At 29.2% G+C, this 16,636-nt stretch overlaps 1 protein-coding gene across 1 annotated transcript; it reads left to right on the forward strand.

Moving 5' to 3' along the window:
* The first annotated feature begins 6,185 nt into the window (after nucleotides 1-6,185).
* On the forward strand, nucleotides 6,186-16,583 carry LOC106682268 (protein takeout). Its single transcript, XM_014423022.3, has 6 exons — nucleotides 6,186-6,304; nucleotides 7,296-7,385; nucleotides 10,425-10,575; nucleotides 12,361-12,494; nucleotides 12,587-12,739; nucleotides 16,213-16,583. Exons 1-6 carry the CDS (start codon nucleotides 6,244-6,246, stop codon nucleotides 16,365-16,367), a joined length of 744 nt encoding a protein of 247 aa, XP_014278508.1. The 5' UTR covers nucleotides 6,186-6,243; the 3' UTR covers nucleotides 16,368-16,583.
* The last annotated feature ends 53 nt before the right edge of the window (nucleotides 16,584-16,636 follow it).

Raw genomic sequence — 16,636 nt, forward strand, 5'->3', positions numbered from 1 at the left:
ATTGCAGGTAGTTTTAAGGACATCAAATATTTATGTCTGCAATGTATTTATGCAAAATATTTATATCTGCAATATTTTAGTATTGCAGGTAGTTTCAAAGACCTGTGTGCACAGCTATGTAATGTTTGTCATATGCAGCAATGAGTTGTACCCCTGCTGCGAACACCCGTATTGTCTAATAGGCAGGGTAGGGTGATAAATAAATAAATAATAATAGTTTCAAAGACATGGAGCTTTGAATGAAAATTTTTTTTTTAAGACTTGAAACAACCGCCATTTTGTTCCCTCTGGTGGACTCACTTATTATTACTAGTAACTATGGATATTTTTCAATGAAATAATAGAAAATTGGGGTGAAATGCCTGACTTTTGTCTTCTCTTGGGTTCAAGGATAATAGTTTTGTACTGCCCTAATCTAATAAATTTATTTTGTAGATAAATTTTAGTTTATATTTGAGGCGTTCGGTGAAAAAACATGGTAACCGATTTCAAAATAAAGATTCTTTAACAGTAAACGAAATTAGCCTTAAAAAACCCAGTGAAGCAGGAAAGGAAAGAAATAAAGAAAAAGAATAAAGATTCAAGAAAGTGCTATTAAGGTTTTCTTGAGATAATGTCGATTTTTTTGTACGGTTTCTTGCCACAAGAGAACAGGGAAGTATGATTGTACATTCATGTTTGTACCAGAAGAACTAACTGGCTCTAAGTGTTTTCAATAACCGAGATCAGTGTTAAACCAAAGCAGGAAAAACAATTAATAAGCCACAAAAATCGAAGAAACATCCTAGAAGAGGTGAAAAAGGTTACAGGTTTGGAAAACCATAGCTATCTTTCGTATTTCGAGTGAAATTCACTAAACATTTTGAAAGCACCTGAGGCCGTATCTCTAGAAATAGACAATCCGCGAACCCTGGACTCCCTAGACAGAACTGGAAGTTGGCAAGGCCTTCTATAGAAAGAACTAATTAATAGGTAAAATGTCTTGTAGATTATGTTAGATACAGCAATAAAAATATATTTTATATTTATAAATAATTAACCGTATTATAATTATGAGAACTTTCGAAACATTTTCAAAAGTTCGAAAGCTCTCAACTTGAACAGCCCTGATGAATCTCTAAGTGGGGTGAAATGTCGGAAAATAAATAACTACACCCCTCACAATCTTCTTCATAATTTAAAAAGATTTATTTTATTTTGAAAATGCATAGTGTGTTTTGGAAATGTTTCAATTTATGCCTTAACTTACATACATGGAAGAAATTAATTACAAATAAATTCAGATATCATTTGAAAATTTCTTTCCTAGTATTTTTCTAAAAGATCTAAATCGAAATAAAAAATATACATATATTTAATATCGAGGGGCGTGACGGCCGTGCGGGTTAGGGCGCAGGTCCCAGTGTGCTCGGTTCGGAACGTTGTGGGTTCGATTCCCACCTGGGGCAGTTAAACATTCATTGTTCGGCGGTCCCGAAGAATGAATCTTGACACGCCCACCTTGGTTAGTATGCGGCGACAACCTAGGTAGCCGCCAGGGGTTGGCAAAAAGGACCACTAGGCCCACTTGCCGGACTTGTTCCCCCCACCAAATACCAGTACCAGTACCAGTAATATTTAATATCACATACCTAGTTACAAACATTGTTTATTACAACGTATGAAAGAAAATATCAAATTTAATTAAAATTTTATATTAATAGTTATATATTTAATCTAAAAATAAAACCGGTAATTGAATCATTTGTCTAGAATATCATTAACAATAATGACAGTTAGTTACATTTGTGTTACATAAAATATTATTCTGATATTTTCGGATATATTATGACAAAAATTGAATCATAAACTTCACAATGATATACACAAATATGCCAGCCAATATTGAATATATTCAAATTGGATAATAATTCAAATAGAAAATATATAATAATTTATTCCAGATTTGCTATTTGGATAACTTTGAGTAACCTTGACTTTGTTTTTGTGCTCGATTTCAAATTTATACTCGCAAGAATAGTAAGCAATAGTTTATTTTCATTCTGGAGGAAATGATGAAATAAATACCTGGAAAGTTTTCTAATCGATCCTAAGGCTCTACTCCAGAGTTGTTATCAAACCCAAGACCGCAGCTTTTTTTCAAGGCTAATCGTTGGCAATGATTTTATTGATCACAGCTCAGTAATTACTAGCTCATGTCAATACAACTCCTATGTCTACTAATTAACACAATAAAAATATAAACAGTCAATTAATACAATTCCAATAACAACAGAGAGCTCCTGTTATTGTTGCTAAATATTTTTTGAATTATAGTTTAACGTAAACAATTTAAATATATCAAAGCGATAATGTTCTTAATTGTAGGATTGCACAAGTTTGTTTCTTTCTTCAAAAGTTGGCGGCCTTGATCGGACTCGAAGCGAACGCTATAGGAAGCTGCTACAGCTCTTGCCAAGCTTCCTTCATTTTGTTGCCACTTTCCAATTGTTCCCTCTAACCTTTCTCGTATCCATTTCCTCGAGATCAGACGTTTCGACCACCGCTGTTCGATCACTAACTCTCTAAAGATTACATCTGTTAGAGATTACAAACTATGAGGATAGGGTCGCCTAAGCTGCATCTAGGAACCGATAGTAGCCTCGAGTCCCTGAATTTTTACGATAAACAAATAAAACTTTTAGAAATAAACTTCTGGAATTAATGTGAATGAATTTATAGTTGGTGAATTATAATACTTAATTATCATATTAGTAAAATTGGTTTTATTTAAAACCCAGGCTGTATCCTGTATTCTGTATTGTGTACCCAATGTTCCTGGATAAAGAAGTGAAGAGCACCGCAAAGGGACCTGCCCAAATATCATACTTGAACAACACTTTTCAAGACATGGCTAAAAAATTCAACAAAATCTTTGCTAATGAACTTAGTCCTATTTCAATATTTTTATTGTGTAAATTTAAACTCCAATCAAGCTATAGCTAAAAAATTGAGTTTTGTCCAAATAATGTTTAATTTTATTTTATAACAAATAATTGACCGTATAATTTCAAATTATGGAGAAGATGGCCAAGGGTGCGGTGAAAAGAGAAAAAAAATAGTTAACAACAATTTATTTGCCTACGTTTCGGCCCATTTTGAACAGCCCTGATGAAGCTCTACAAAGTGGGGCGAAACGTAGGAGAATAAATAGTTGTTCACTATCTTTGTTCTCTCTTTTGACCCACCCTTCACCAACTTCTTTATAATTTTTATATTTAATTTTCTTCATAACTTTGTTTCAACCGGATAAATCAATGATTTCAATAAATGTAAATGTCCCCAGGCTGAAATTTACAAAATTCTCCTGGATCGGGAGAACAAATCTTTGCCAATAATGGTTTAAACTAATTTAGTTTTGTATTGTAGAAAAGTCTTTTAAATGAGTAGCTATCATATTCAAGAAGGTGTATAGTTTTCATTTAATGAATAAATCTATCTTTTAGGTTGAGGAAATAATTTCAAACTTATAGCTATTGTGTTCTTTGAGATATAGCAATCAATAAGTCAATTAGTAAGAATCTACAATCCAGTTTTATTATTTTATTACAGAGGTTTATTTTCACAATTCTTCCACAGGAATGGCTCGGTAGTTGGTGAGACAACCAATTATATAAATTTGCATATAAAAAGCATATTGTTTCCTGAATTTTTTAATTACAGTTATGACCGGACTGGCGCACCTTGAACATTTCGCACTCCTTCCTAATTGTCGGCTCTTGACTGCGAAACCTCCAACTAGTTTCTACGTGACAGTGAACCCTTAGTATTTATTGCAAATCACGGAGGGACGCCAAAAATATCAAGTGTGCAAAATGTATTTTTTGGTTAAAGTATAAAAAACAAAATTGTTACAAAATACATTTTTTTTATTTATATGTGGTTGGTTTGCCCAAAAGTTTTATGAAGAAGGAATGAGGTAGACATTTTTAAAAAAGGCTGTGCTAGCCAATGTTTGGTTACTTTATCTATAGCATACTATAAATATTAGATTACTATATCTATAGTATACAATAACTATTGGATTACTATATTTATAGTATATTATAACTATTGGATTACTATATCTATAGTTTACTATAACTATTTGATTACTAAAATAATTGGATTAATATATCTATATTATACTATAATTATAGAAATACTATAACAATTGGATTACTATATCTATAGTATACTATAACTATTGGAATAATAAAACAATTAGATTGCTATATCTATAGTATACTGTAACTATTGGATTACTATATCTATAGTATACTATAATTATTGTATCATTTAAACAATTGGATTACTATATCTATAGTTTACTATAACTATTGAATTACTCTAACTACTGGATTACTATATCTATAGCATATTATAACTATTGGATTACTAAAACAATTGGATTACTATATTTATAGATTAGTATAACTATTGGATTACTATAACTATTGGATTATTATGTCTATAGTATACTATGACTTGTCAAACAATAATTTTTTAAACTCTTATCAAGTTCATTTTCGAAATTTGGTATTATCAAGATTTTTAAAATTAAAGTTGATTATACGTATATATATTTTTTTGCCTTGAGATAATGCTCATTGATAATATCCTGAAGCAGATATACACTTAATATAATAGCTTTATCACCTTGAGATAATGCTCATTGATAATATCCTGAAGCAGATATACACTTAATATAATAGCTTTATCACCTTGAGATAATGCTCATTGATAATATTCTAAAGCAAATATACACCAACTATAATATTTTTCTATATATAGGAAGATGGTCAGGGTTGCGGTCACTTGTGACCGCAACCCTGACCATCTTCCTATATATCAATTTTTACGGTCAACTATTTATACATATATAATATTTTTCGTGTTTTATTGCATTTATTAAAAAAGTTTTATTCTAGGAGGAAACATATACGACTATGGGGTTATAACAAAATAGAATGCTTAATTATAGTATTAATTCTAATATAAAATGTTTATTTAGTAGTCATCATAATTAACTATCTTTGAAACTCTACCAAAAATCTTTTTTTGCTTAAAAATACTTGTATCATTCTCAATTTCATGTATTATGATTATAAAAGCCAACATAGGGCTTAATATCCAAAGGCATTTACAAATATTATTTTGAACATGTTACACGAACAAACACCATATCTTTAATCAGAATCGATAGCAACAAAGAGAAGCCAACAGTTCTATACATGGCTGTTCTATATATTCTTCATTAAATTTAATTACAGGGAGCCTGGACCTTAAATACTTCAATATTTATTTTTTAATGACATTTACCGTGTAACTTGCCGCCATTTTTTATTCCCCGTAACTCTAGCAGACTCGTCAATTTTGACTGAACATAGTTTTCATTAAATTAATAAAAAAATAGTGAAAAATAAAAACAACTTTTTTCTCCTCACATTTTTGTGCTGCCTCTGTTTGTATTTCGATAATAAGAAGTAAAGTAAGTACAAGAGCGTACTGTTGCAAAGTAAACAAACTCAATAATTCTCCAAGAGCTGAAACCTTTTTTTCTTGTCGGCCTTTCGGTATAATTTCTTTAAGCAACTTCATATCCAAGATATTTTTGTTAGACGGAAGATAATTTCCAGTATACATATCACGAATTAGTAAAGAGGATTTTAGTCAGTGCCCTTGTTAAGTGCCCCAATAATTGTTTAAAATAATTTCCTTTATCTAACACTGCTGCGCTTGAATGAAGTTATGTGTTTGAAATAAATTTTTTTACCACATTTTAATCGTCGGCGAATAAAAGCAAATCGAACTTGTTACCGATTATTTCAATTGTGCCGATAGAGGGTGTTGGTTGAAGAGATGGCTGGTAGGGGATGGTGGTTGAAGGGCTGGCTGGTAGGGGATGGTGGTTGACGAGGCACAGGAGACGCGCAATAAAAATTATATCCAATATCGGCTTAGCAATTTATCAAAGTACAATGGAATTTCGGCAAACGAAGATGTCTTCTTCTTCATCTCACTTGATTAATGTTTTTGTCCTTCGTAAATTCTTATTGAAGAGGTGAAGAAAGGAGTGCAAAGAAGTTGTATTACTGTCAGTTTCTAAGCAGAACTAGGAACTTCTTGTTCCTCCAATGGATTCGGAAGCTGACTCACAAAAAGCATGGAGTGGGGAGGAGAGGTATATGAGGAGTGAGCCGCGCGCCGGACCAGACTGCGACCATGCTGCTACCGCTGCTCTTCGCCTGTCTCTTTCAGGGCATCCTCAGTGCCGCCAACCTCCGTAAGTACACGATGCTTCTTCAAACTGGTCGTTATGGGGTGTCCGAGGTCGATTAATATCAGTCCTATTCAATCCCACATTTATTAGCATCAACGCAATAGGTACGATTTTCTTTTGAAATACCATTTGTGAATTTACGTCTCCGAGGAAAATTTAATAGATTAATTCAACCTAGGAGAATTATTTTAAACTTTAAATTGAATTAAACTTGACTAAATTTTCATTCTTATGTAAATATTTTCAATATTTTTCATATTTATGGCAATTTAATAACCAAGACAAAGAATCAAAAATATATAAAAATTAAGAAACTAATTTAAATTATGCTTAGGAGAAATTCAAAATATAGATATGCCATAATCGATTATCGCGCCACTTTCTGCTGAAAGCCCGAGATATCGATAGTCCATTTTCCACGAATATCCTGAGGAGAGTGATAATAAAAAATATTTTTTAAATAACATAATTTTGATATACAATTAATTTTTTTCAGTCAAGAACATAATAATAAAGGCGCCTCTTGTGTTTATATGAAATAGGAAAATAAATTTTTTTTTCACCTTCGAGAGCGGATGGGGGAGATGGGAGGTTGGTTGATCCTACAGGGTTTGAAAAATAAATTGCTCTCTCTCTCCCTCTCTCTCTCTCTCTCTCTCTCTCTCTCTCTCTCTCTCTCTCTCTCTCTCTCTCTCCCTCCCTCCCTATATAATTAGTTTTCATTGAAAAAAATAAAAAAGTATTAACTTCTCATCTCACCTTTTTAATCGATGATTTGGAATTATTTGACTCATACGTAAAACAATAAGCCATCAGCAGAGCGAATAATACTTTTATCAATATTGTTGTTCACACTTTACAGTTAATTTATCATGAACCCTGGAAAAGAAGTTGAGTGAAATAGTCTTTGATAAAAATTATGATGTAATTGACATGTAACAATCTCAAAATTTTGACCAGTGATGTATGTATGATAGTGAATTCTTTTTTACAGCCCCTCCAATCAAACTGTGCAAGAATGATAATTCATTGAGCCAATGTGTCCTCAAGCAGTCCAGTGCTGTTATCAAGACTTTGGTCAAAGGTAATTTATAATTTTTTATTTATGTATTTTTAAACACATATTTTTGTCTCAGAAAAACGTTTTACATTATAAAACACTCTCAATGTGGAACTAACAAAAGTATAAATTTTGAGAAAGTGAATTTCAAAGACTTTAACTTAATTTATTTATTATAACAACAGAATAAAAGTCCTAACATAAACACAAAACATAAATTATTAAAAGATCTAGCTAACCGAAACTAATAAATAAAAACATACGTATGTAATGATACTGAACACATTCATAAATTAAATAACTAACTCAACTTAGAACCTAAAAAGTACTTTAAATTACAATAATAATTTTTATATACATAAAAAGTAATTTGTGTATATTTTATTTCAATACGTTGTAATGTAATGTAAATATGGATGTTGAATGTTGTGAAAGTTAATATTAAAACTTTGATTGCCATCCAGCTCAGAAGTTTATTGATAATTATGTATTCTTTGTTTAAGTAACTATATCAAGTGATTAAATAGCAACTTTTTTTTTTAAATACATTTCTTTTGTATATGTTGGGTATGTTTTTTTTTGTAGTAGGTAAATAAAGTTATCTGGAGTTATTACTTTGGGTAGGTTTCTTTTTCAAGTCTTTAAAATTCACTTTTTTTTTTTAATTAAAAAAAAAAACAGTTAGGTTTTTAAAGCTGTAGTTGTAACTTGAAAAATAAGTAGTCTTCTTTAAACAATATTTCTTTGAGAATTTTTTCTTTCATTGCCCCCTCTACAAAGTAAGTTTTCTCTTACTTTGTAGGAGAGCAGTTTGAACAGAAGTTTTACAGCAAATAAGTCAATACTTAGTATTTTATTAAAAGTATATGACGTGCTCAGAGTTGGTTCAGGAAGTAGTAATGTTTACTTCAGGCTGAATTGAAAAGATATATAGTTATAAATTTTGCAGAGAGATGATAAAAATAAAGATTTGATCGAATCTGCTAGGTAAAAGATTAATTCAGGGCAGATATTAATATAACATCTCTTTAAGATGATTTCCCAAAAGAAAGTAAGTGATTTGATTTAATCCCTTAACTGTTTTAGTGAAAAAATAAAATAATATTATTTGGGTTTAAAAAAAAAAAATTAAAACTGTAGCGCTAAAATCTATCAAGTGTAAGGGAAGTGTAAGTACTTTGTACGGAAGGACTGTTGCTAGACCAACGATTTTGCATCGAGGCAATATTTTATGTACTACCTACTGTAATACTTTAGGTATTAAAAGATTTTATTTATTAAACCATTCATTATTCAATGGAGAGTAGGTAAAACCAAGATAGTCATTTTTAATTTAATTTAAACAAATAATTTATTCGAAACTAACTAACAAAAGAAATACTGAACTTAAGCTGACATTTAAAAGAAAAAGGATATTTTGGGTGAAATTTTATACATTTTTAGTGTATTATTTATTAAATAATAATTTTCATTAAATTTATATTTTTTATTAAATATTTAAACAATACCATTTCATCTTTTCACAAAAATAATTAAGGAATTTGATGAAACCACCCCCCAAAGGGTTGTTATGTTAACAAATTTCCTGAATTGACTATCTACCTTAGGCCTTAGGATTTGATCACATCTCCATTTTCATCATTTCCCTACAACAAATACACCTCCGGCTGTAGTGAATATATATCAGGCTGTAGTAAAAACAGTTACCCATAGCATTTATAATTTCTAATAGATATCTACACCTCTAGGTAGAGCAAAACTATTTTAAAAAAAATACAATATTTAATAATGCTCAATTGGTAAACCACAGTGTTCTTTACATACACGTTACATAAATAATCTGTAGATATTTACAAATAAAATGGACAATGATATCGATGTTGGAGTTTGGGTGTTGGGTGCGTTAAATTTGGGCTGTAGTTATCATGAAGTGCATCTCATTAACTGAATAACTTCCGACATTTATATGAGAAATACTAAGGACAAATCAGTAACAAAAAAACTGGCTTGAACTATGTAGCTTAATATTTAGTAATTTATTCCTTTTCTTTTCAGTAAATAGCATGGGAAAGAGATTTTTGCTAACAATAGCTCCACAAACATATTCAGTTCAATGACAATACAGATCGTAATCCTCTAGGTTATTTTTATGTTATCAATTCCCTGAAAACTCAAATTTGAAATTTGCACCATCCTAATTCCCTTGCTATATATTCCATATATAGATAAGTGAAAAAAAATTTACATCTAGTAAATTTTATGTAAGTTTATAATGGAGTGATACAGGCATGTAGAGAAACTACCCATTGGCAGCACTCTCACATTAAAACCAACAGATTTATTATTATAATATCAAAATGACTCAGGTTCTGTTATAATAAATTTGTTTAACTAAATATTTCATATTAGGAGTGGGTCAGCTTAATACGTTTAGGTACTTGACTTCTAGTGATTAAGTCTGGAAGTGGCAAATAATTAACTTTTTTTAATATCAGGCATGCATTTAATCTTTTGCTAGAATTACTTTCTAGCCTCGGTAAAGTAAATAACATTTTAATTACATATTTTTCACCTTTATTATTCAAACTATATCTATCATCTGGTGCTATTCTTATTTGACTTATTGATTTTAGTAAATCTCTAGTCTGCAAAAAGAAGTAGTCAAGTCAATAGACCTAGATTTACTGAAATTTTCACAGTTGTGACTAGTCTTGGACGTTGAAAGAATCTTCCAATTTCAAATCTAGTTTTTATTATCATCCAAGTACTTTTCTCCCCCTTCTAACAATCATCTATACATAATATAAATACTTATACTTGATGAAAATTCACCTTTTGCAACTTTGTTCTTGTTTAACATAAGTCAACTTAACCATTTATTCAGGACCAGTCCAATGGTTAGGGTTATCCACTTTATAGAAGCTAGGTGTGAAAAATTAAAATCAAAAGTATATTCTCGTAATGTTATTTCACATTTTACAACTTACAAAGGTTTCATTAAAAACAGATTTACAAACAACGGAAAAGCATATTTAAATGACACATGTGAATTTGATTTTCCAGGCGATCCTAAGTTTGGCATACCAGTCCTCGACCCAATGTACATTCCTAAAATCGAGCAGACGGAGGGTGGCACCAAGAGTATATCTTTGAACTTAACCCTGGAGAAGATCAATCTCTATGGTATCAGCAAGGCAGAGATAATAAAACCAGAGTTAGTATTTAAACTTATTCAAATTTTTTAGTAAGTCAATGTTAATTGAATATTGAAAAAAAAAAATATATATTTAAACAACTAGCAAATATCTACTTACAATTGAGCCCAAATATGCTACTAGGAATCAAATATTTTTTAATTCCTTCTTGTGAACATGGGTTCTATTCATAGTATTGATTGTGGGTTTAATCAATAATTAATGATTGCATTCACATTTGTATTTTAAATGTAAATTTAACCCTTTTATGAACTTCTGTACTTGTAATTGGAATCTATCTATATAGAATTTGTAATAGCACCACAACAAACTTACTTATTTCCTCTTATTTACGTAATAAATTCTTAAATGTAAATTTAAAAATAAGTAACTTGTGGTTAAAAATAAATAAAACATAAACTTATAATTAACCAAAAATAAAAAACCAATTGGAAGCAGAATAAAACCTCAATAAATTTCTTATATTAATTATTGCTTTTTTCAGCATCAGTTAATGAATATTGTGTAATAATAATATTAAATCTAGACTTACTAAGAACATAATAGTTAGCAATGATCCCGAACCACCTGTTTTATTCCATAGTTAATGATCATCTACTAGTTTTATTGCTAAATGGATCCAGGAAGTTTCTTTGAAACCATTGTTCTCAACCTCACAAAGCATACTATCAAAAAATCTACCTTCCAAAAGAATATTTTCTGATTAAAAATTCTTAGTAGTGTCTTTAAAAATAAAAGATTGCATATCCAGTGATTTTGGAAACTTTGACCATCTATTTAAAAATATGATGAGTATACTGGCATACAAAAATTGTAGAATTGAGAACAGAAAGAAAAATTTAAATAGTCCAAAAAATATTAGTTAAAGTCTATAAAAGAACATATGATGAATAAACAAAAATCAAGGAACAGGATTGGGCAAACATGAAAATAAATAAATAAATAATAATGGCAAAATCTTCAGTTGAGATGACATAATTGACGATTTATCAGTCACTAAAGTTAAGTGTATATATACATAAATTCCTAATGTAAAAAAAATTATTTAATTGTATTTAAAACAATTGAATGATGCTTAAGCATTGGGATAAACATTAAAGCATTTATTGCATAAACTAGGTTAAACTTTATAAATGAGCCATCAGACTTGATAATATTTATACCAAGTTCAACTTATATAAATGGCTACAGTAATGGTGAATTATAAACTTTTGTATTAAGATTGTTGATTATTATTCTTCTTATACACAAATAAAATCATGCTTGATTACTTGGAACTTGCTTCAAAACAAAGATTTGTCTTAGCACAAACTGTGCTACGACAAATTGCATATTTAGTGGAAAAAACCCTTCTGAAAGTTCATTAATAAAGGAAATAGCTTATAAAATTAAAGTTTCTCTTAAACGTCATGCACATAAAAGAGCCATCTACATTCTTTTAATTTAATATTGTTCATTAATTAATTTTATTATATTTATTGTTACCACTCAAAATTATGTGATTATGGTAAACATATGAGTTAATCGTATAATAATCCCAAAACTATTTGATCATAAAAATTTGACATCCAGGATCAGAAGCATAGTGATTTTTAATAGTAATAGATATAAATTTATTAATCAAAATACTACATATTGATAATTTAAGGGAAATATATTGAGTCTAAATTTTATTATGTATTATGTATATATATATATGTGTATATATATATATCAAAGTCAAAATGTATTGAAACTGTCAGTTTTTGTTAAAGGACTAATTAGATATTTATTATCTGTCATAGAATCGACACTTCAAAGAAATTCCTCAAGTTAATAGTCCACGTTCCACAGCTCAAACTCATTTCAGATTATAATTTAAGTGGTAAATTCCTAGTCGTTCCAGTAACCGGTAAGGGAAAATCAACAATTTTAGTAGGTAAGTCTATTATAATTAGTTCTATTATCCACTGAATGAGATTTAATTTTCAGTCCCTAAATCAACCGTTTCTACTTGTTCTGTTTCTTTAGATGATGTAATGGTCACCTACATCTATAGATTTAAACTGGCAAAAAAGAAAGGAGCCGATTATGTCACTTCTGTGCCACCTGCAGATCTTACTTATACAACAAAAAAGATAACATTCAATTTTGAAAATCTTTTCAATGGAGACAAAACCTTAGGTTTGTTATACTTTAGTTATCTACCTTTAATTTAAGATAAATATTTTCATATAAATAATCTCAGTTTAATAGCTCCAATAAAACATAATACTACACCATGAATACAATACTATATCATCAATACAACACTACACCATCAATACAATACTAAAATAATTAAAATTTAACTTTAAGATTAAATGGATTTCTATTTTTAGTTTGTAGAATAAGAAGAATTGGGAGATGGTAGAAAAAAAGATACTAAAAAATAGCAACTACTTGTAAACAACTATTTGTAAGAAACCAAAAGTTTACCACTTGATCTATGTTGCAGGTCTTTATCAGGGCTAAATAAGCTAGAAGCAAATCATTGTAAACTATGATAGGACTATAAGATTGCACATAGAAAATTATTTAAAAAGATATAAAAATGAATGGACTAAATTCAAAGAATATTCAAGTTGAAATAATAAATAGATCTGAAATAACAAATATGGTTAAACTAAACGAAGCCATGAAAGATATTTGTTTTAACTTTTATTAATTACATTTAACTAATTATATTTGAGTGCTATATTTTCACTTCTATTATTTATTACTGTATTTGTTCAATTTCACTATTCTTTTCCATTCATTTTTTTAAAAATTATTTTCTACATGTAATCTTATAGTCTTACCATATTTTGTATCTTGTTTTTTTAGCTCTGATGAAGATGTGCGATGTGGGCCAAAATGTTGGTTTCTAATAAATAAAGTTTTACTATTGTCTTTTTACGTCATATGAATTTTACGCCAACTAATTAAGTTCCAATTTTAATTTTATTCTAAGACTTGTTCATTCACTATCATGCATTATTCATTAACAATTTAAAGAAAAATAAGTGTTAACATAAAATAAAAATGTTTTGAACTCCATTTTCAGTTAGGTTAGATTTTTGAGTAATGTTAATATTTCATTTAGAGTGGATATCATACATGCCTGAGTTCTTAACAGAAACTAAATTAATAAGTTTTATAGCTAAAGTAAAAGAACAATTCTGTGAAATATTTTTGAAAAATTCATTGTTGGGATGATATATTATATATAGTATTTTTATATCTTAAGTGCTAATACTTATATATATATAAGCTAGCACTGATTTGATAAGAATATTTAATTAGATTTTCTGACAAATATTGAAAAAAATGTTTACTTAGAAAGTGAGCATGGATCTTCAAAGTTATATAGAAAGTATGTCTAGCAAAGCTCAAATATTTAAAAATTAGTCAGAAAAATCTTTAAAAGATTTGCTAGTTTTTAAAAAAAAAATCTTAAAAATTAAATCAATTTCAATTATATTATTTCAAAATTTTTCGAGACCAGGTAATATTTATCAATTAATTAATTTAATATCCAAAATAGTCTCAACACTATATATTTATTTATTTGTCCTACGTTTCGGCCCTTCCAGCCATCCTCAGGGACATCTTCAACATAAATTTCCTCTCACATTAATTGTTTTCTCCTTGCAGGCTATTTTGCCCAGGTCAATATCTTTATTTAAGTCAAAAACCTTTCTATTTAAATTTTAAAAACCATTCACTTATCTATTCTATAATATTGTCCACACTATAAAAACCCACACCATATAACAAACTTGTTTTGTGTTATTGTTATGTGAGAGGAAATTTATGTTGAAGATGTCCCTGAGGATGGCTAGGAGGGCCGAAACGTAGGACAAATAAATAAATATATAGTGTTGAGACTATTTTGGATATTAAATTAATTAATTGATAAATCAATTTCTTTTAAAAAACATATAGCATGGTGCGCAGAAGAAAAACATTCATATTTTTAATGAGTCTGGAATGGACTTTTTTAATGTGATAATTAAGAGAAAAATAGTGGAACCAAACTGTACATTTAAAAAAAAAAAAAAAAAATTATCATGTAACAACACAATGAAAACATTCATAAATGTGTTGTAAAATGTTTTTTTTCACGTTTAGAATGTAAAAAAAAAATATATTTAATATTAGCACATACATTCACCAAAGGGTGGAATAAATTCACTTTAGATAGGTGAACTTGGTTAAAAACCTTTTGCTCCGAGATTTAAATAAAACTTATTCAAAAATAATTTTAAAACCATTTAGTAATTAGTTATGTAATAAATGTAAATGCACTTTCAAGAATATTGTGGAGCCTCAGTCGCAGGATAGATATTGCAGCTAAAAGTATATTAATTTGTTTCAAAAACTGACTTTTAAAATTTAAACTTCCTTTAGAGCAGAAATCATTGAGCAAGTTGTTGTTTGTTATCATTATTGCTTTATTATGAAAATTAAATTCTATTATTATGCTGACTTATTTTAAAATATTAAATATACTCTTTTTGAAACCAACAGTAAATTTTATTATGCTGAGGAGGGTAGGTAGAGTCAGTATTTCTGAAACATCCAAAAATAGAATAAATATATGAGTTGAAAACATTGTATTTTTGTGCTAACTTTTTAACCTTTTGGCAATTATAAATTTGTCAACCTACTTATAATAAATTAACAATTTTTTTTTATTTATTTCTTTTGATTGGAAGTATTTTTAAAAAACTGGACTTGAACTTTTTAACACAAATAATTACTAGGTGCCGTCCGTAGCTCAGATGGTTAGGCCTAGGTTTATCATTCCGAAATCTGCGACTCGAATCTGGCCTCAGGACATTGACTTTTTCATTAAGTGGCGGTCCCACAAAATGAAAAATTTAGACCCCCCAACATGTTTAGAATAGGATGGTCACCTGTAGATAACTAGACAAACATCACTTTCACTGTGGATTGCCTTAAAAAAAAAATAAATAAATAAATAAATGATAATGTTATCACCTCCACTGTTTAGGTCTATTTCAGTAAATTTGTTTCCAAGATTTGATTGTTCTCGCATGAGTGTATATGTTTTGAGCAATAAGACAACCAACCCATTTTAATACTTTTACTGTCGTTAATGACATATTGTCAGACCGTGGTGATATAAAGATAAGCTGTCGTCAAGAAGATCACTTTTCTAGCTTACTTTGGAGTAGAGAGAGAGCTGTAACACCTCCATTTTACCTTGAACTGTTTGAATCGTGTTTAGTACTGTTCTAGTTTCGACCAGCTACAATTGTTCTGGGTTCTGCAATCTCTAAAGATTTTTACACTCCTTCAAATTTATGATCAATTTTATTTTCTGAAGTATATAAATTTATTTACTTATGTAATATTTTTTTGTACATAATTCCAATCACATTTTTTACATGTTTAAAAGGTTTTTTTTTTGAATTTTTTTTTGCATTGTTTGGATTATTTCATGTTGTTTCATGGGGTTTTCCAGGGGAGCCCCTGAGGTTAAAGTGTTTGTCAATAATTGTTATAAGTTGTTCTTGCATTGAGACAAATATTCAATAATTGGTATTTGATTAATGCTATCCTAAAAATTAGGTTTAATATATTATTGATTATAATATAAATGTTTATAGGTGATGCAACGAATAAGATGATAAACGAGAATTGGGAAGAGTTTAACAAGCAGCTGGGCAAAGGTGTCGGTCTAGGAATTGGCCAAGTTTTCAACCTCGTACTGGATAAAGTTGCTGGATCAGTGCCTTTTAGTGAATTATTTGTTAAGTCATGAAAGAAGTACAATATAATAGTCTGAGAGTTTTCCACATTAGTTTATTTTATAGAAAAAATCATTTAGCAAGACCCTCCTTCACTTTGATAGAGGATAATTTAAACAAAAAAGATTTTTTTTTTTTAATTTTCTATTTTACCTATTCCAAAGTCCTATGGACTGGAGTTACTTTCTTGGCTGAGACTCCCCAAAAGGACCCTTATTGTTATGAAGTAACCTCAGTCAAAAGTGCTATCACAGGAATAAGTTTAAAAAAAGAAAGAAATATA

Source organism: Halyomorpha halys, unplaced genomic scaffold (genome assembly GCF_000696795.3).
Source record: "Halyomorpha halys isolate HHAL.00 unplaced genomic scaffold, Hhal_1.1 Scaffold399.1, whole genome shotgun sequence".
Taxonomy (NCBI): domain Eukaryota; kingdom Metazoa; phylum Arthropoda; class Insecta; order Hemiptera; family Pentatomidae; genus Halyomorpha; species Halyomorpha halys.

Coding starts and splice junctions, on each gene's coding strand:
- LOC106682268 (XM_014423022.3), top strand. CDS start 6,244: ATGCTGCTACCGCTGCTCTTCGCCTGTCTCTTTCAGGGCATCCTCAGT. Junction 6,305..7,295: donor CCTCAGTGCCGCCAACCTCC/GTAAGTACACGA, acceptor TCTTTTTTACAG/CCCCTCCAATCAAACTGTGC. Junction 12,740..16,212: donor CAATGGAGACAAAACCTTAG/GTTTGTTATACT, acceptor AAATGTTTATAG/GTGATGCAACGAATAAGATG.